Genomic DNA, 14600 nt, shown 5'->3' with positions numbered 1-14600 from the left:
AAGGACTTTGCAGGTTAAGCATAAGGAGGGGCTGGGGGTAGAAAGAGGAAAGTTGATTCTCCCTCAGTTTAGCTCCCTCCGGAATGGGGGCAAGGACAGGGTAAGCTGAACGGGGAAGCAGGGAAAAGTCTTCCAAGATCCCCAGAGGATAAGAGGATGGGGGAATCGGGAACTCCCCAAAGGAAAGCAGCCAGAAGAAGAGCCAAGAATGAGAGTGGAAAACCCTGGATCCAAAGGAAAGAGTTCTAATTGATGCCGAGGGGAAAGTTGGAGACGCCGGGTCACTGGTCTTCAGGGTGTATCTGTCTCTGTCGGCCGCCCCCTCCCTCCATCCGCAGTCTTTGGTATGGAGCAGAGTCCAGCCTGGGGATACTGGGGGTTTGGAAGGACCAATGAGAAGCTGATCCGCTCACAAGGGTGCAGGGAGAGAGCTGGCTGGGGCTACACCCCTGCTCCCCCCTTCCCTTGCTCCCCCCTTCCCCCGCCAGAACTTGGGCTTGTCCTATTTGACGTGCCCGCCTAAGCGGGAGGGAGCGGGGACTGACCCGAAGACTGGTCCCACGACTCTGTACTCCCTGCTACCCAGGCCGGGCCAGGACGCCGCCGGGCTCAGCAGGAGAGCCCCCGGAGAGCAGGATGGAGGTAGGAGCAGTGTAGGGACCCAGAAGGGCCAAAGAACTCAAAGAAGCCCCTTGGGGGAGGGGATAGAGTGCAGATCCCAAAGGGGTCTGGAGGTGGGATCGCAGTTCCTGGAAAGAAGAGCGGATGAGGGGGCCCTGTTAGGCTTCTGGCGGGCGAGGGTCTGGCTCCGAAACGCGGTGCCTCTGGTCTAGCCAGGGCAGCGCCTCCTGCTGGCAGGGCCAGAGCCCTGCCGGCCGACAGGCGGACCCCGGGTGCCACCACCTGGAGGGCGTGTGCGACCGCGACCGCGGGGCGAGCAAGCCCAGGGGGCGCTGCAGCCGGCCGGGAGGAGCCGCCTCGCCTCGCTCTCCGCCTGTGCGAGCTGAGTCCCGCGGCTCCCGGAACCCGGGAGAGAAGAGTGACAGTAGAGACGCCCCGGGTGCCGGGCAGGCGCATCCCCGCTGGGGTGTCGCCAGTTGGATCCCATAGGAGCCACCGGGTCTGGGCCTGGGACGGGTGGATGGACGGAGCTTCCCCGGAACCCAGAGGGAGCGCTGGACACTGGGGCTACCGAGCCGTACACAAGCATTCTTCCTTTCCGATCTTTCCCTCTGCTGAGGACAGGTCGAAGTCGTCTCTGGGACCGCGGCGCCTTTCTTTCCGGGCGCACCGAGCAGGTGTCGGAAGGGAGCGGAGCCTTCCGCCTAAAGCTCCGGAGTCCGGGCAGCCCTTCGGCTACTCCTGCCCTTCTGTCTGCGGCAGTGGGAGCTCCGGAGCCCCTACCTTTTCTGGGGAGAGGGTTAAGGAAGAGAAGGTGGTGTGGGGGGGCGGTCAAGGAAGAAAGGCGAGATATGTGGATGGAAGGACAGTGGCAGGCCCCCAGATAAACAGAGAACAGGGATCGTAGAGGGGGGAAGAGACGGAAATGGAGAAAGCTGGGCTGAAAAGCGAAAAGGGAGGGAGAGAGTGACAGAGGCGGCGAGAAAGGAAGAGAGAGAGAGAGAGGGAGGGAGGGAGGAGGGAGGAGGGAGAAGGGAGGAGGGAAGGGAGGAGGGAGCCCGGAGAGAGGGAAGGGAGCGCCGTGGGAGCCGGGCGTGGGGCGAGGCCAGGCGTGCAGGTGGGAGCCAGTGTGCAGAGCAGCTGCCCAGTCCTGCTCCCGCCTCGGAGCCCCTGCCCCGGAGGAAGGAGAAAGGCCGCCAGCCCAGTCTATGTCTTTTTCTGACTCCAGTGCAACCTTCCTGCTGAATGAGGTAAACGCGAGGGCCCCCTCCCAGTGGGTGGGAGGAGAGCCCACTCCGAGCTAGGGAGAGGGCTGGCATTTGGGGGAAGACTGCAGTGATGGAGAGGGAGGCGGAGTAGGTGAGGCTAAGGGTAGAGGTGGCAGGTAGGAAAGGAGGGGGCGCCAGTGCTGGCAGCCTCTAAGCACTGGGACTGGAATGGGGGCGGGGAACTGTGTGGGGGCCAAAAAGGGGTCTAGATGTGAGGACTGAGGGGAGGACTCTGCAAAGCTCCCCTGGTGCTCCTCCCTGCATTCCCTGGGAGCAGCCCAGCAGCTAGAATGCTAGAGGCTTTGGCTTTCTCCAGATTTTAAATACTGCTGGGGAGGACTCCCTAGAGGTCCTAGCTTCTGCCTCAGTTTCCTCCCTTCAACACTCCGTGACTGGGATCCACCCAGTTTCCTGGTGCACTTATAGGAGAAGCTAGAATGTATTCTGGAGATTCCCAAGAATTCCAACTCCCAAACCTGGTTATTCAGGCTTCCCCCCAGCCCCGATCCCATGTCCTGCTTCCATGCCTTGGGTATCTGCCAGCTGCCAGTCTAATGACGCTCTCCTAGAAAGAGGAAGGCAGGAGGAATCCTGTCCATGAATCCTCCTCCCACCCCAACCCCCAGCTCACTCTCCTTATGCTTAGCCAGGGAAAAGAAAATGGATTAGGGACCACATGGACAGTGACAGGCACATGTCTTGATATACGACAGGAAGCACTAGGCTGGCATGAGAACCAGAGCAGGCAGTTGTGGGTGAGGTGAGAAATGGAAGAGGGCAGTGAGTAGAAACTCGGAGAGAAGGGAAACAGGGAGAGGCTCTGAAGCTCCCGCAGGACCCAGGAGATGGCCCAGGTATGCGGAACTTGAATACATCTCCTGGGGGTGGTTGGCATGGCAATTCATGCTTCATAAGCAGACTTAAGACACCACTGTCCCAGATGGGGATGAAGACAAGGTGTGTAAGACAGGAGTGAGGTTGATAGCAGATCCACTGTTACCCACAGTCCCCTGGACACTCCTGTGGTGGAGAGAGTCCCAAAAGGAGGGGCCATGAGAGTAAATTCAGGGACGGAGAGAGAAGTAGATGCCCTGGTAGCTGTCGCCTTCATTAGAATCATCTCCCAGGAGAGAGCACCTTAAGGTCTTATTGCGTCACATTTAATGCCCCCTTTCTGCCCCTCTGGAAGGACAGAGAGACAGAGAATAAAGGAGGCTATGAGAAATACTGAGAAACTGCGGGAGGGCACAAAGTGAGAAGACAGTGTCTGGGAACTTCCGATACAGAAGAATCCAACATATAACCAAGCCCCAAATGGTGCTAGCCTCGGAGACGGAACTGTGAAAGTACACTGCCTCCCCCAATAGTGGGCCATAGGGGCTCCAAGAAAGTTGTACACCAAATCCCTGCGGGAGGTAGATGCTGGGCAGGGCTGGACTGCACCATTCACAGGGGGGTGAGAGACTAAAGGCAGACCAAGACAGTCTTAAGATGAGACCCCCTTCTCTTTTTCTTGTTAAGGAACACGAACAAGTGACCTAAGTGGGAAGCCAGTTGGTTTGGGTGGTCTTCCTCTCTCTCCCAGGCACAGTGCTTCCTACCACAGATCTCACCCAACCCTGTCAGAGTTTTGGTTTTCCAACTCCCCTGTAGCCCAGGAAGAAAAGGGATGAGCAAATATCAGATTCACCCTCCTGGGTGTGAGACTCTGGGAGGGGAGAAGGACTGAGACCAGAAGCTGTCCAAGGGCACCCGTCTATCTCACGTTCCCCATCCCCGCCACCGCCCCAATCTCTGGGAGGAGGCAGAGAGGGGAGGAAAGGGTAGGGAGGGAATCAAAATTCAAAGGAATAATTTTGCTGTGGAGTTCAAATGGGTGGATCTTTGAGGAAGTTTCCTCAAGACAAGGGATGCTGCTCGGGTCTCTAACCTCAAACCTTAGTGCCCCTTTGAAGGAGACTGACTGGAAGAGCGGTACATGTGCTTCCAACCCACACACTGGCCACCCGGACCACCCTCACCCTTTTGCTAAGGAGGGTATCTGGCCTTAGACTAATGACTCTGAGGAGAATTGCTCCCCCCCGCCAACCCCGGCGTGGCCAGGCTGCCTCCTTCAGTCCCAGCCCCAACCACCCCCTACCTCCACTCTCTGGCTTCTTTCCCCCTCCCTTTAGGTTCGCCTAAAGCAGCCCCTCCCTACGCCAGTTCCCACGATGCCTTGGCAATGCCTGGCACAGTCCTTGGCAAGGAAATGAGGAAGGGAACCCCCATCCTGGCCAGACTAGGATGAAATCTGCCCGCGCAACAGGTGTAGTAAGGCGGCCGGGCCCCAATCCGCCCGGGTTGGGCAACCACTGAGGCCCTTGGCTGCAAGCGAGTCCCAGCACTAACGGGCCCGAGCGCCTGGCGTGGGGGGGTTGGGGAGGCGGGGGACGGGAGCTACTTTTCGGCATTTGGCCGGGGGTCGCTGAAGCCACTCCTCCCCGGGACCCCTGCGGGGTTTGCTCTCGGAGTCTCCCGGGCCGCCGGGGCGCAGACACGCCGCCGTCTCACCTGCCGCCCGCCCCCGCCCCCGCCCCCGCCCCGCCTCCTCAGCCTCCGGTCTCCCGCTACCCGGCCTCCGCTCTTCCTCTCTCGGCCTCTGCCCCTGCGCTGCCTCCCCCTCTCTCCCGCCTCCCCTTAACCTGCGCCCGCGGCTCGCTCGCGGGGTCCCGGCTCCGCGGCCGTCTCCGCCCCGCCCCTCCCCCGCGCCAGCCCTTTGTTTCCCGGCGGAGCATTTCCTGGGTTGCCGGGCGCCTCGGGCTCCGCGTCCCTCCTCGGCCCGCCTCCTCCACGCCGGGATCCGCCCCGCCCGCAGTCTCTCCTCCCCTTCCTCCCCGCCGCCCCTCTGCCCCGTAGGTGCTCGGGGACCCACCTTCTACCCCGCTGGCGTCGGCCCCCCTCCGGCGGCCGGGCCTCGGGCTCCCCCGGCGGCCGGCGCCCCCTGCCGCCGCCCCCTCGCCCGCTCCCGGGGAGGGGGGTCAGGTGGGCGGGCGCTATTGTAGGAGCCGGCGCCAGATTTCCTCAGCCGCGCTCGGGGTGGGACCGGCGGGCTTTTGGGGGGGTGGGGTGGGGGGAGCGGTGATTTGCGCTCGGAGCAGCTGCTCTTCGCGGCTCGCTCCCTCCTTCGCGCTCTCGCTCTCCGCCGCCGCCCGCAGGGCTGCGGGGCTCGGTGGCATCTCCCGGGCGCGGCCCGCTGTCATCGCCCCTGCCTCCGGGCCGCTCCCGCCCCCGGCGCCGCTCGCTTCCCCCCCACCCGGACTCCCCCATGTATGACGACTCCTACGTGCCCGGGTTTGAGGACTCGGAGGCGGTGAGTGCCCACGGGGAGGGTGGGGGTGGGGGAGCTGGGGTGACACCTCCTGTCCCTCGGACCCTTCCCCCAGTTCAGGACTTTGAGGAACGCCTCTGTGGCGGGCAGGGCATGTCGTGGGGGGTGGGGGGCGGTGGCGCTCCAGCAAAGTGGAGCGATGGATGTTCACGCCGGAGGCTTCCCGGTGGCCCCGTCCTAGAGCAGGGCGCATCCGGTGTGTGCCGAGAGGGGCTTGGGTGGGGGGAGGCTCAGAGCAGGTGGCTCCACAGACCAGGACAGAAGGGTAGAGGGAGGCGGGGCTGGAGACTGAGGGCCCGGAGGCATTAGAGAGGCCCTCGGGCAACGTCTGGAGTTCCCCAGGGAGGGTTTCTGGGGTCTGAACAGCAGACAGAAGATGCGATGCGGGGGCTCTTACAGAGGGGGACAATCCATCCCTCCTGTGCCTTAGTAAAGGACAGATTAGGGGGCCTGGAGAAGAGCAGAGAATCCCATACCAGCCCCTTCAGACAGAAGGATCATAAAACTTGAGGACCTCCATTATCGCCTTCAGCTGGCCATCCCCGGGCACTGCCTCACCTCCTCACCCCTCAGCCCAGCTTCTCTCCCAGGCTGGAAACTGGGTGTCCAGCACATGGATGGGCTGGCTGACTGTGCCCCAGCCATCCCACTCCTCCTGCTGAGGCACCTCCAAGCAGGGGGGCCTCCTGAGCACCTGCTCAGCAGGGAGGCCAGGAGATGAAGCCAGAGGAGCCCAGGGCCTGGGGATGGAGAGGAAGCTCTTTGCTCAGAGAACCAGGCAACTGATAAATATTTAATTCTCCTCTTTGCTTTTATCTCCTGACCCACTGAGACAAATCAGCTCATTAGGCAGTGATTCCCGGAGCTCAAGAGAGCAGGGAGAGTGCCTGGAAAGATGCAGCAAGTATGGGCAGCACTGTCTCAGTCCCTTCTCTCCGGCATCCGACAAGAAGTCCTCCTCATGAAAGCAGCTGGATGGCTTGAGAGGGGTCTCTGATCTGATAAGGAGGGTAGAGTGTGCCAGGGTCAAAGGGGACTGTTGGCGTCTTCTCCCATCTCTTGCTGCCATGTCCAGGATAATGAGTTCTGGGGCTCAGGAAAGGCCCCTGTCTATCAGTCCTTTTCGGGGACTGGGCCCCTGCTGGGCCCAATTCCCCACTGGGCCTCTGAGGCTAATTACATTGCAGCTAGAGCAGATGATTTTCAAGGCTCTGGTGAACACCTCTTCCTGACAGTTGAAGGGACAGCTGGCCACGGCCCAGGGTGCCAAGGTGAGCTGGAGAATGAACCTCCCTCTGTGGAGCTGGAGGGCCCTAGAAGGTTCTTCCCACCCCTGGTTGAGAAGGCTTGGACTGTTACAAGGTAAAGCCTGACTTAGGGATGGTGTTTGGGGCAGCCTGCTAACCCATTGCTGGCTCCCCACCCCTCTTTGGTTCCTGGGTTACCCTCCCCCACTCTCCTTTCTCTTGCCTGGCTCCTTGCTCTCCCTGAGGCCCCCTCTGAAGCAGTAGGAGGGAAATCAGGCTCTAAATAAATCCAACGGCTCATCTCCCTCCTCTCCTTCCCCCGTGCCAGGCAAGAGTAGAGCTGCAGCCTGCCCACACACTCACCAGGCGAGGGGGGCACCACCAGGGCACAGTGCCAACTCCTGGCAGCTCCAAAGCACTGAGCCTCTGGCTGTTCTGGCATAACAGGGGGTGGGGGAGGCAAGACCCCAGGGTCTGCTTGGTGGGGCAGCCCTGGCCTCCCTGAGTCATGGGTGAGCTCTGAGGACCTGGGAGAGATGGAGAGGGATTGCATTCTGAGCATGACTCACGGAACATTAGGAAGAGACCCTGTCGTTCCCATCTTAGGCTAAGAGGTCAGGTAACCCAGGTGCCCCAGGCAGGAACACAACAATGACTCAGGCTGAGAGCCTGGAGAACAGAGGAAGGGTCAGACTCCTCTCCCATCTAGGAAGCATCTGGCATGTACTTACCAACGCAGGTGGTCATCCTGCCTTACCTGCCCCCTCGCCTGCTGGCCCCTGTTCACTTCAGACAGCTGTTTCCCACAGAGGCATCTCCTGTGCCCCAGGCCCCTGGGATGAGATCCCCAACTCAGCTGATATAGCTAAGGTTCTTCCCGGGGCTCAGCTGCTCTTTATCCTGCTGCCAAGCCGGCCTTATTTAGTTCTCAAGGGAGATGGGAACGTGCTCTGTAAAATGGAGGCCCTTCCCTCCTCGTGCTGTCTTCATGTCTTGGGTCTAGCACGGACATTGTCGTTAGCTTCCACACTAGGACCTGGGCTGCCCGCAGGCTGACCAGCCCTCTTGCCCACGGTGGGCTGGGCAAGCTGTGTGAGTTTGTCTTCCTCACCCAGAATCAGGCCTCCGCTGCCTTCTGTGGTGGTCATGCACAGTGGGTCTGAAGGAATGTTCCTCAGCCTGAGAACATTCTACTACACACGCACACACGTGTACATTCCTACACGGTCCCTTTATCTAGGCTCCTGCCTGATCTCTGCCCCCTGGACCTCAGAACTGATGCATGTATCACTTTAGGCTTCTGCTCATAAAGAGGGGAAACTGAAGCAGGAAACCAAAGACTCCCTTCTCCCTAGACTGAGGGGGAAACCCAGACATTCTGACTTCTTCCCTCCTGCCCTGAGGTCCAGCTTCCCTTGTTCATCAACCTCATGGCCTTGAAGGTGAGCTCTGCCACCCTCCTAAGGCCCCTCATTGCCCACAGGCCCGACCTCTGAGCAGGACTCACACCCTCCTGGCTCAGGTTACCAGAGACCCCCTCCCTCCATCCCCAGGGTTGCCGGGCACCAGCACCGCCTTCCTCCAGGGCTGATATCCCCCTGGGCAAGGGGCAGAGAGATGTAGGCCAGCTGGTAGTCATGGCCAGGGCTCACCTGGGCTCAAGGAGGTAGCTTTATGTTGCCTCCTCAGTCTGTGCTGCCCACACCTGGCCAGTTGTCCCAGCAGGGGTGAGAGGAAAGAAAGGGGGGTAAAGAGAGCAGGAAGGGAGTAACTGCCAGGAGTTGGGAGCCCGGTGTCCTCCCCTTCACCCTGGATGAGGGAGAGAATCTAAGGGGGTAGGCAGCTATATCCTGACACTCAGGACCAGCAGCATGCCAACCAGTGTCTCTTGACTGTTCCTGGCTGGCTATACTCCTGCCAGGCATTTTAAGGAAATAGTTTCCAGGCTGCTTTGCAGGCTGATGTGAACAAGAGGGTTGGGTCTTCTGGATTCCAAAGATTCCGAATCATCCCCAGTATGTCACCTTCAGTACATCTCACTTCCCTCTGCCTCACAGGACATGGTCAAGGGGAGAAAAGGGAGGAAGGAGGGAAATGAAGGCTCTATTCACGGCTGCAGTATTAATAGGTTTGGGAGGAAGAGCCCAGATCTCAGCACATATGGGTTGGACTGGCTTTCCTGCAGCCCCAGAAGCACTGGTGCCTTTCCTGGGGAAACAGGAGGGACTGACAGGGCCAGCCACCCCCATGGAACTGGAGAGGCTGAGGTTCGTGGGGTTCGGAGGTGCCTCTCTAGTGCCCAGCACTCCTGAGCCCACAGGTCACAGCCTCTCCCCACACCAGGGTTCAGCCGACTCCTATACCAGCCGCCCATCTCTGGACTCAGACGTCTCCCTGGAGGAGGACCGGGAGAGTGCCCGGCGTGAAGTGGAGAGCCAGGCTCAGCAGCAGCTGGAAAGGGCCAAGGTATCCTCTTGCCAGCTGTGGCACAATGGGCCAGGCTGGGTAGAAACTGGTGCCAGGTCCTAAGACTCGAGGGGTCAACAGGCAGGATGTGCGAATGAGTATGTGTGTGGTTGGGTGGATGGTTGGGCCCTGAACCTGGAAGGGGTGCTCTGAGGTTCCCCTCATTTGCGCCGATGGTTGCGTTCCCCAGCACAAACCTGTGGCGTTTGCTGTGAGGACCAATGTCAGCTACTGTGGCGTACTGGATGAGGAGTGTCCAGTCCAGGGCTCTGGAGTCAACTTTGAGGCCAAAGACTTTCTGCACATTAAAGAGGTAACTGACCCTCTCCAGACAGAAGCCACTTGGTTTCTCTGCTCTTACCCAAGTTCACAGGCCTTTTGCTTCAGTCCTTTTTAATAAACAAGTCCTGAAACTCCGAAACTCATCCTTAACACACCCCTGTACATACACACACCCCTCATACCCGAGATCTAGTCCTCAGGGTCTCTGTCCTCCTGAGACCTGGGACTCAGCTCCCATCTGTACAAGTGAGCAGTTAGCTTAGTTGCCTCTAAGGTTCCCAGTGACCAGTGTGAGGCCTCACACGGAAATCTTGGGGGTCTCAGACATGGCTACCCTCCCCTCTGGCACCTTCTCCTGACCCTATTCCCTTGCACTGCCTGGCTCAGACCAGCTCTCCCACGCCTCCCTTTTCTTTGAAGAGCCAGCGTGGAGGCCTGGACCGCCTCCTCTCACCACCCCTTCCGCCCCACCCCACCCCTAGAAATACAGCAATGACTGGTGGATCGGGCGGCTAGTGAAAGAGGGCGGAGACATCGCCTTCATCCCCAGCCCCCAGCGCCTCGAGAGCATCCGGCTCAAGCAGGAGCAGAAGGCCAGGTGAGAGCAGGGCTGAGACTCAGTAAATACCTCCTGACGTGTGCTCTTTACCCACGGTCCACATCACCACATAGGCATGCATACCCCGCCCCCCGCAATATGCAGTATGCACACTCAGACCTAACGTGTACATTCACAATGCACAGGTACAAATGCACACGTATTGAAGCTCACACACAAAGGCTCACGTCACATGCACTTCTCTCACTAGCAGAAACATAAGATGTATACAGCTATTGAGTACTGTGTAGAGCAGACACACAAAGACTCTCATTGACCTCCCTCTCTGCTCTCAGGAGATCTGGGAACCCATCCAGCCTGAGTGACATTGGCAGCCGACGCTCCCCTCCTCCATCTCTAGGTAGCCTCCCCTCCACCCACCTGTCTTGGGTAGGTGGGCCACTCAGACACAGGGGGAAGGGAGATTCTCCCAGTGAACAGTGTGGGAAGGGGTTGGAGCTGGGAGAAGCCCAGGGTTTCCCCTGGGGACGGGAACACCGTGCCCTCGGGGTCTTTCCCCCTTCACCAACTTTAATCTTTTATTTCCTTTTCCAAAAAGCCAAGCAGAAGCAAAAGCAGGTGAGTCAAGGAAGGGACTGGGGCTTGGGGGGCTCCTGGCGTCTGGCCTTGGGGACAGGCTTCTGGGCAGTCATTGTTGAAGGGGCAAGAAAACACACAGGGGAGGGGGCCCAGACGTCTGCATCTGCCCCACCCCACTCAGGCGAAGGGCAGGCGGCCACAAGGCCATGACTTTGCCTGACCTCAGGTCAATTCTGCAGGCGGAACATATTCCTCCATATGACGTGGTACCCTCCATGCGGCCTGTGGTGCTGGTGGGACCCTCTCTGAAAGGTTATGAGGTGAGAGGTCCCTGACCCCAGAGTTGCCTCTACCAAACTTGCCACAGAAACAGTGGAAGGGGGTGTTCCCCACTGCCCATCCATCAAGGTCTGCGTGTGGAGAGGCTGAGCTCCGTGGCCGTACCTGGGGAGGCTGCCCATCTCCAAGAAGGCTCCCAGCCAATTCCACGCCTCTCCCCTCACCCGCCCCCCCAACCCAGGTCACAGACATGATGCAGAAGGCACTCTTCGACTTCCTCAAACATAGGTTTGATGGCAGGTAAGCTACTCTGGCCTGGGGAGGCATGAGAACCAGGGAGAAGTCCTTGCCTCCTTCCAGATGCTGTAGCCCGGTGTCCTCCAAAGTGAAAGCTGGTGGGACCTGGGTAGGGAGGGCCCTAGGCTTGAAATTTAGAGGTGGGCTGTGCTGCTCCCTGCCCACCCCAGGATCTCCATCACCCGAGTCACCGCAGACCTCTCACTGGCAAAGCGATCCGTGCTCAACAATCCTGGCAAGAGGACCATCATCGAGCGCTCCTCTGCCCGCTCCAGCATTGGTGAGAAGTCCCCAGTCCTGCTTCTCTGCCCACTCATGCATTAGTGAAAACCTTCCTCATACCTTTCTCTTTCCTGACAACTTGCATTCCTGCCCAACCCCTTCTCCACCTTCCCCAGGATTGGCAAGAACCCACCCCAGTCTCAATTCCCCGTGCCTCTGCCTGCCCAGGCCTTGATGAACATCCTCTCCCTCCACCATTCCTTCCCATCCACCATTTGGGAGACCCCAAAGCCCTGTTGGAGTCAGATGGGGGTGGAGCCACCGGTGAGCATTGCGGCTCCCCCCACCCCTCCCTCCCTTCATAGCTGAAGTACAGAGTGAGATTGAGCGCATATTCGAGCTGGCCAAATCCCTGCAGCTAGTAGTGTTGGACGCCGACACCATCAACCACCCGGCACAGCTGGCCAAGACCTCACTGGCCCCCATCATCGTCTTTGTCAAAGTGTCCTCACCGAAGGTAAGACAGCTGTGGCGATGGAGGAGTCCTACAGGGCTGCCCTCTTAGAATGCGGTACAACTCTGCTTGGTCCCTGCCCAGGGGCTCCTCAGTCCCCTTTTCCTGCTGCTGCTTAACACCGCTCTGAGTCCTCCTCGCCTGCTCCTCATGCCATGAGTCGGGGACATGCCCAGTGCTTCCTGGGCCCAGCTCTGTCCTTGCCCCTCAGGTACTCCAGCGTCTCATCCGCTCCCGGGGGAAGTCGCAGATGAAGCACCTTACTGTGCAGATGATGGCATACGATAAGCTGGTCCAGTGCCCACCCGTAAGTGGCTGGGCACCACTCCTGTGCCCACTCTCGCTTTTCCAGGGCTGGGGTGGGCTGATAGAGACGGAACATTCCCCCTTTCCCTTCCAGGAGTCATTTGATGTGATTCTGGATGAAAACCAGCTGGAAGACGCCTGTGAGCACCTGGCTGAGTACCTGGAGGTTTACTGGAGGGCAACCCACCACCCAGCCCCCGGCCCTGGGCTTCTGGGCCCTCCCAGTGCCATCCCCGGACTTCAGGTAACCATTTCCAAGGGCACTGATGCTCAGGCTGAGCTAGCCAAAGCAATGCCCCCTCCCCACCCAGCGGATCATTCCTGACCTCCAGTTTGAAGGCCAAAGGATCAGAGAGCAGAGCAAGGGTGTGTGGGTGAAAGCACTCCCTGATGAGGGAAGAAAGCAATGAGACAGGTAATCAGAGGCCACTTTTCCTGGGATTCCAAAGAAACACACACTCTGCAAACTCTTCTCCTCGTCTGTCTTGAAGGCAGAGCCTGGATTTGGCTGGAGTCAAAAGCTCCAGTTTTCCTTGTCTGAAGTAGAAGAATGCTCCGGGGTGCTTCTCCTTCTGCATCATTTTCTGTACCCAGGGACCGAGAGTTGAGGGCAGGAATCCTCACGCTGCCAGAGTGGGGAGGGAGACTGAGGAAAGGTCCGCATGGCCTCACGTAGAGCTGCCATCTTGTCCCCAGAACCAGCAGCTGCTAGGGGAGCGTGGCGAGGAGCACTCGCCCCTGGAGCGGGACAGCCTGATGCCCTCAGATGAGGCCAGCGAGAGCTCCCGCCAAGCCTGGACGGGCTCTTCACAGCGCAGCTCCCGCCACCTGGAGGAGGACTATGCGGATGCCTATCACGACCTGTACCAGCCTCACCGCCAGCACACCTCGGGGCTGCCTAGTGCCAACGGGCACGACCCCCAAGACCGCCTCCTGGCCCAGGACTCGGAGCACAACCACAATGAGCGGAACTGGCAACGCAACCGGCCCTGGCCCAAGGATAGCTACTGACACAGCCTCCTGCCACCCTGCCCCGGCAGGCACAGGCACAGGCTGGCTGGGGCCCCTGTTCCAGGCAGGTCGGAGTTAGACTGGCATGAGGCTGGCACTAGGCTCAGCCCCCGAACCCCCCCGCCCAGCCCCAGCTCCAGGCCTGCCTGTAGTCCCGAGGTTCTGGGAGAAGAGCAGGGGGCCCCCTCACCTCCTGGGCACAGTGACACCCCCCCCCCCAGGCTGCCATTCCAGGAAATAGCTGTGTGTGCTGCACCCTGGCACCTTTCCTCTCCTCCCGCACAAGAAACTGCCCCACTGGGCAGTGCCCTCAGGCCAGGACCCCCTTAGCAGGGGCCTTCCCACCAGACTCAGGGAAGGAATGCCACCCAAAGAGACAAGAGGGTGGGGCATGGGCAGCATGGCATGAGGGAGAAACAAGGTCCCTGAGCAGGTGCAGTCCTGTCCTAACCTGAGGGACTCAGGGGTCGTGCTTTGGGGTCCGAGGGCCTCTACTCACCTCACTGCCACACGTGAGACATGAGACAGTCGAAGCCCAGCAGGGTGGCACTCCTGGCATCAGCTGGGGTGGGGCATCCACACAAAGGCTGGAGCATGGGCAGCTGGGCCAGGGCCAGCTGAAGCTCCGGCAGGGAAGGGCTCTGCCCACCTGCCAGGAAGCATCTTAATATCTGAAGGGACCAGGGACTAGGAACATGGTGGGCTGGGGGCTGGGGGAGGGAGGGCGAGTGTAGCAGAGAATATATGGACGGCTTGCTCCGGGCGCTTCCTTGCCCCACTCATTCTTTCGCTCTTGCATCCTATCTTTTCTGTTCTTGGCCTTCATGCCTCCCACGCCCATGGGATATGGGCCTCAGACTTTATTCCCTGATCCATAGCTGCTGCTCGTAAGTTAGGATTAGAGGGGGAGATAGGACCCAGCGGACAGCCCCCAGAGGCCCTGTCAGCCTGGCTACCCTTGTCTTAAGGCTCTAGTGTGTGACCTACAGAGCATGCTCCACAAGACCCTGCCCCACCTCACTGTCATCACTAATAAACACCATGCGCAGACCCTTGGGCTCCTGTTCTGTCTGCTGGCTCAGGTAGCCAAGGTCCTTACTGCATGGCCCAAGTCTGGAGGAGTTGAAGACGTATCCTCGATGTGCTCTCTCAAAAACAGACCGAGTGGGAAGGGGAAAGGACAGAGCTGGAGGAGGCACTAGACTCCCGGGCGCCCTTTCACCCAGCCGCTCATGCCCAGGTCCTGGAGGGAGACTGTCAGCAGCACAGAAGGGACTTGTTTGGGGAGGTGGAGAAGCAGCTGAGTCACAGCCTGACACTGTCCCAGCCTCAGGCCAGAAAGGCCCTGAAGTAGCTGCAACTCGAACTCCATGTCCTTGCCCAGCTCTTTGAGGGATAAGGAAGAGTATGTGAGTAAGAGTACTGGGGGAGGACCCAGGCCTTGCAGCCCCCTCCCCACACGGAAACTCAGCCGGGCCCAGCTCATCTCTCCTTGCTGTCTCTGGTGCCTGTCTCCTCACCCTCCAGAGCAGCAATCTGGGAGCCACAAGCAGTGGTCCTGAAGACTCGGGGTCAAGCA

At 59.7% G+C, this 14600-nt stretch overlaps 1 protein-coding gene across 7 annotated transcripts; it reads left to right on the top strand.

Annotated features, from left to right (window-relative positions):
- The first annotated feature begins 537 nt into the window (after window positions 1-537).
- CACNB3 (calcium voltage-gated channel auxiliary subunit beta 3) lies at window positions 538-14071 on the top strand. Of its 7 annotated transcripts, none has more exons than XM_060414080.1 (13): window positions 538-642; window positions 8850-8972; window positions 9163-9285; window positions 9737-9852; window positions 10149-10213; window positions 10412-10431; window positions 10632-10712; window positions 10913-10971; window positions 11139-11248; window positions 11556-11707; window positions 11916-12011; window positions 12105-12254; window positions 12707-14071. In XM_060414080.1, exons 1-13 carry the CDS (start codon window positions 637-639, stop codon window positions 13019-13021), a joined length of 1416 nt encoding a protein of 471 aa, XP_060270063.1. In that variant the 5' UTR covers window positions 538-636; the 3' UTR covers window positions 13022-14071. The 7 variants fall into 7 exon arrangements, with proteins under 7 accessions (XP_060270063.1, XP_004006442.2, XP_004006441.2 ...); XM_004006393.6 differs by lacking the exon at window positions 538-642 and adding an exon at window positions 1045-1871; XM_004006392.6 differs by lacking the exon at window positions 538-642 and adding an exon at window positions 4483-5241.
- The last annotated feature ends 529 nt before the right edge of the window (window positions 14072-14600 follow it).

The sequence above is a fragment of the Ovis aries genome, chromosome 3 (assembly GCF_016772045.2).
Source record: "Ovis aries strain OAR_USU_Benz2616 breed Rambouillet chromosome 3, ARS-UI_Ramb_v3.0, whole genome shotgun sequence".
Taxonomy (NCBI): Eukaryota; Metazoa; Chordata; class Mammalia; order Artiodactyla; family Bovidae; genus Ovis; species Ovis aries.
Note: the sequence above shows the minus strand (reverse complement) of the source record. Positions and strands in the feature narration are given on the sequence as shown.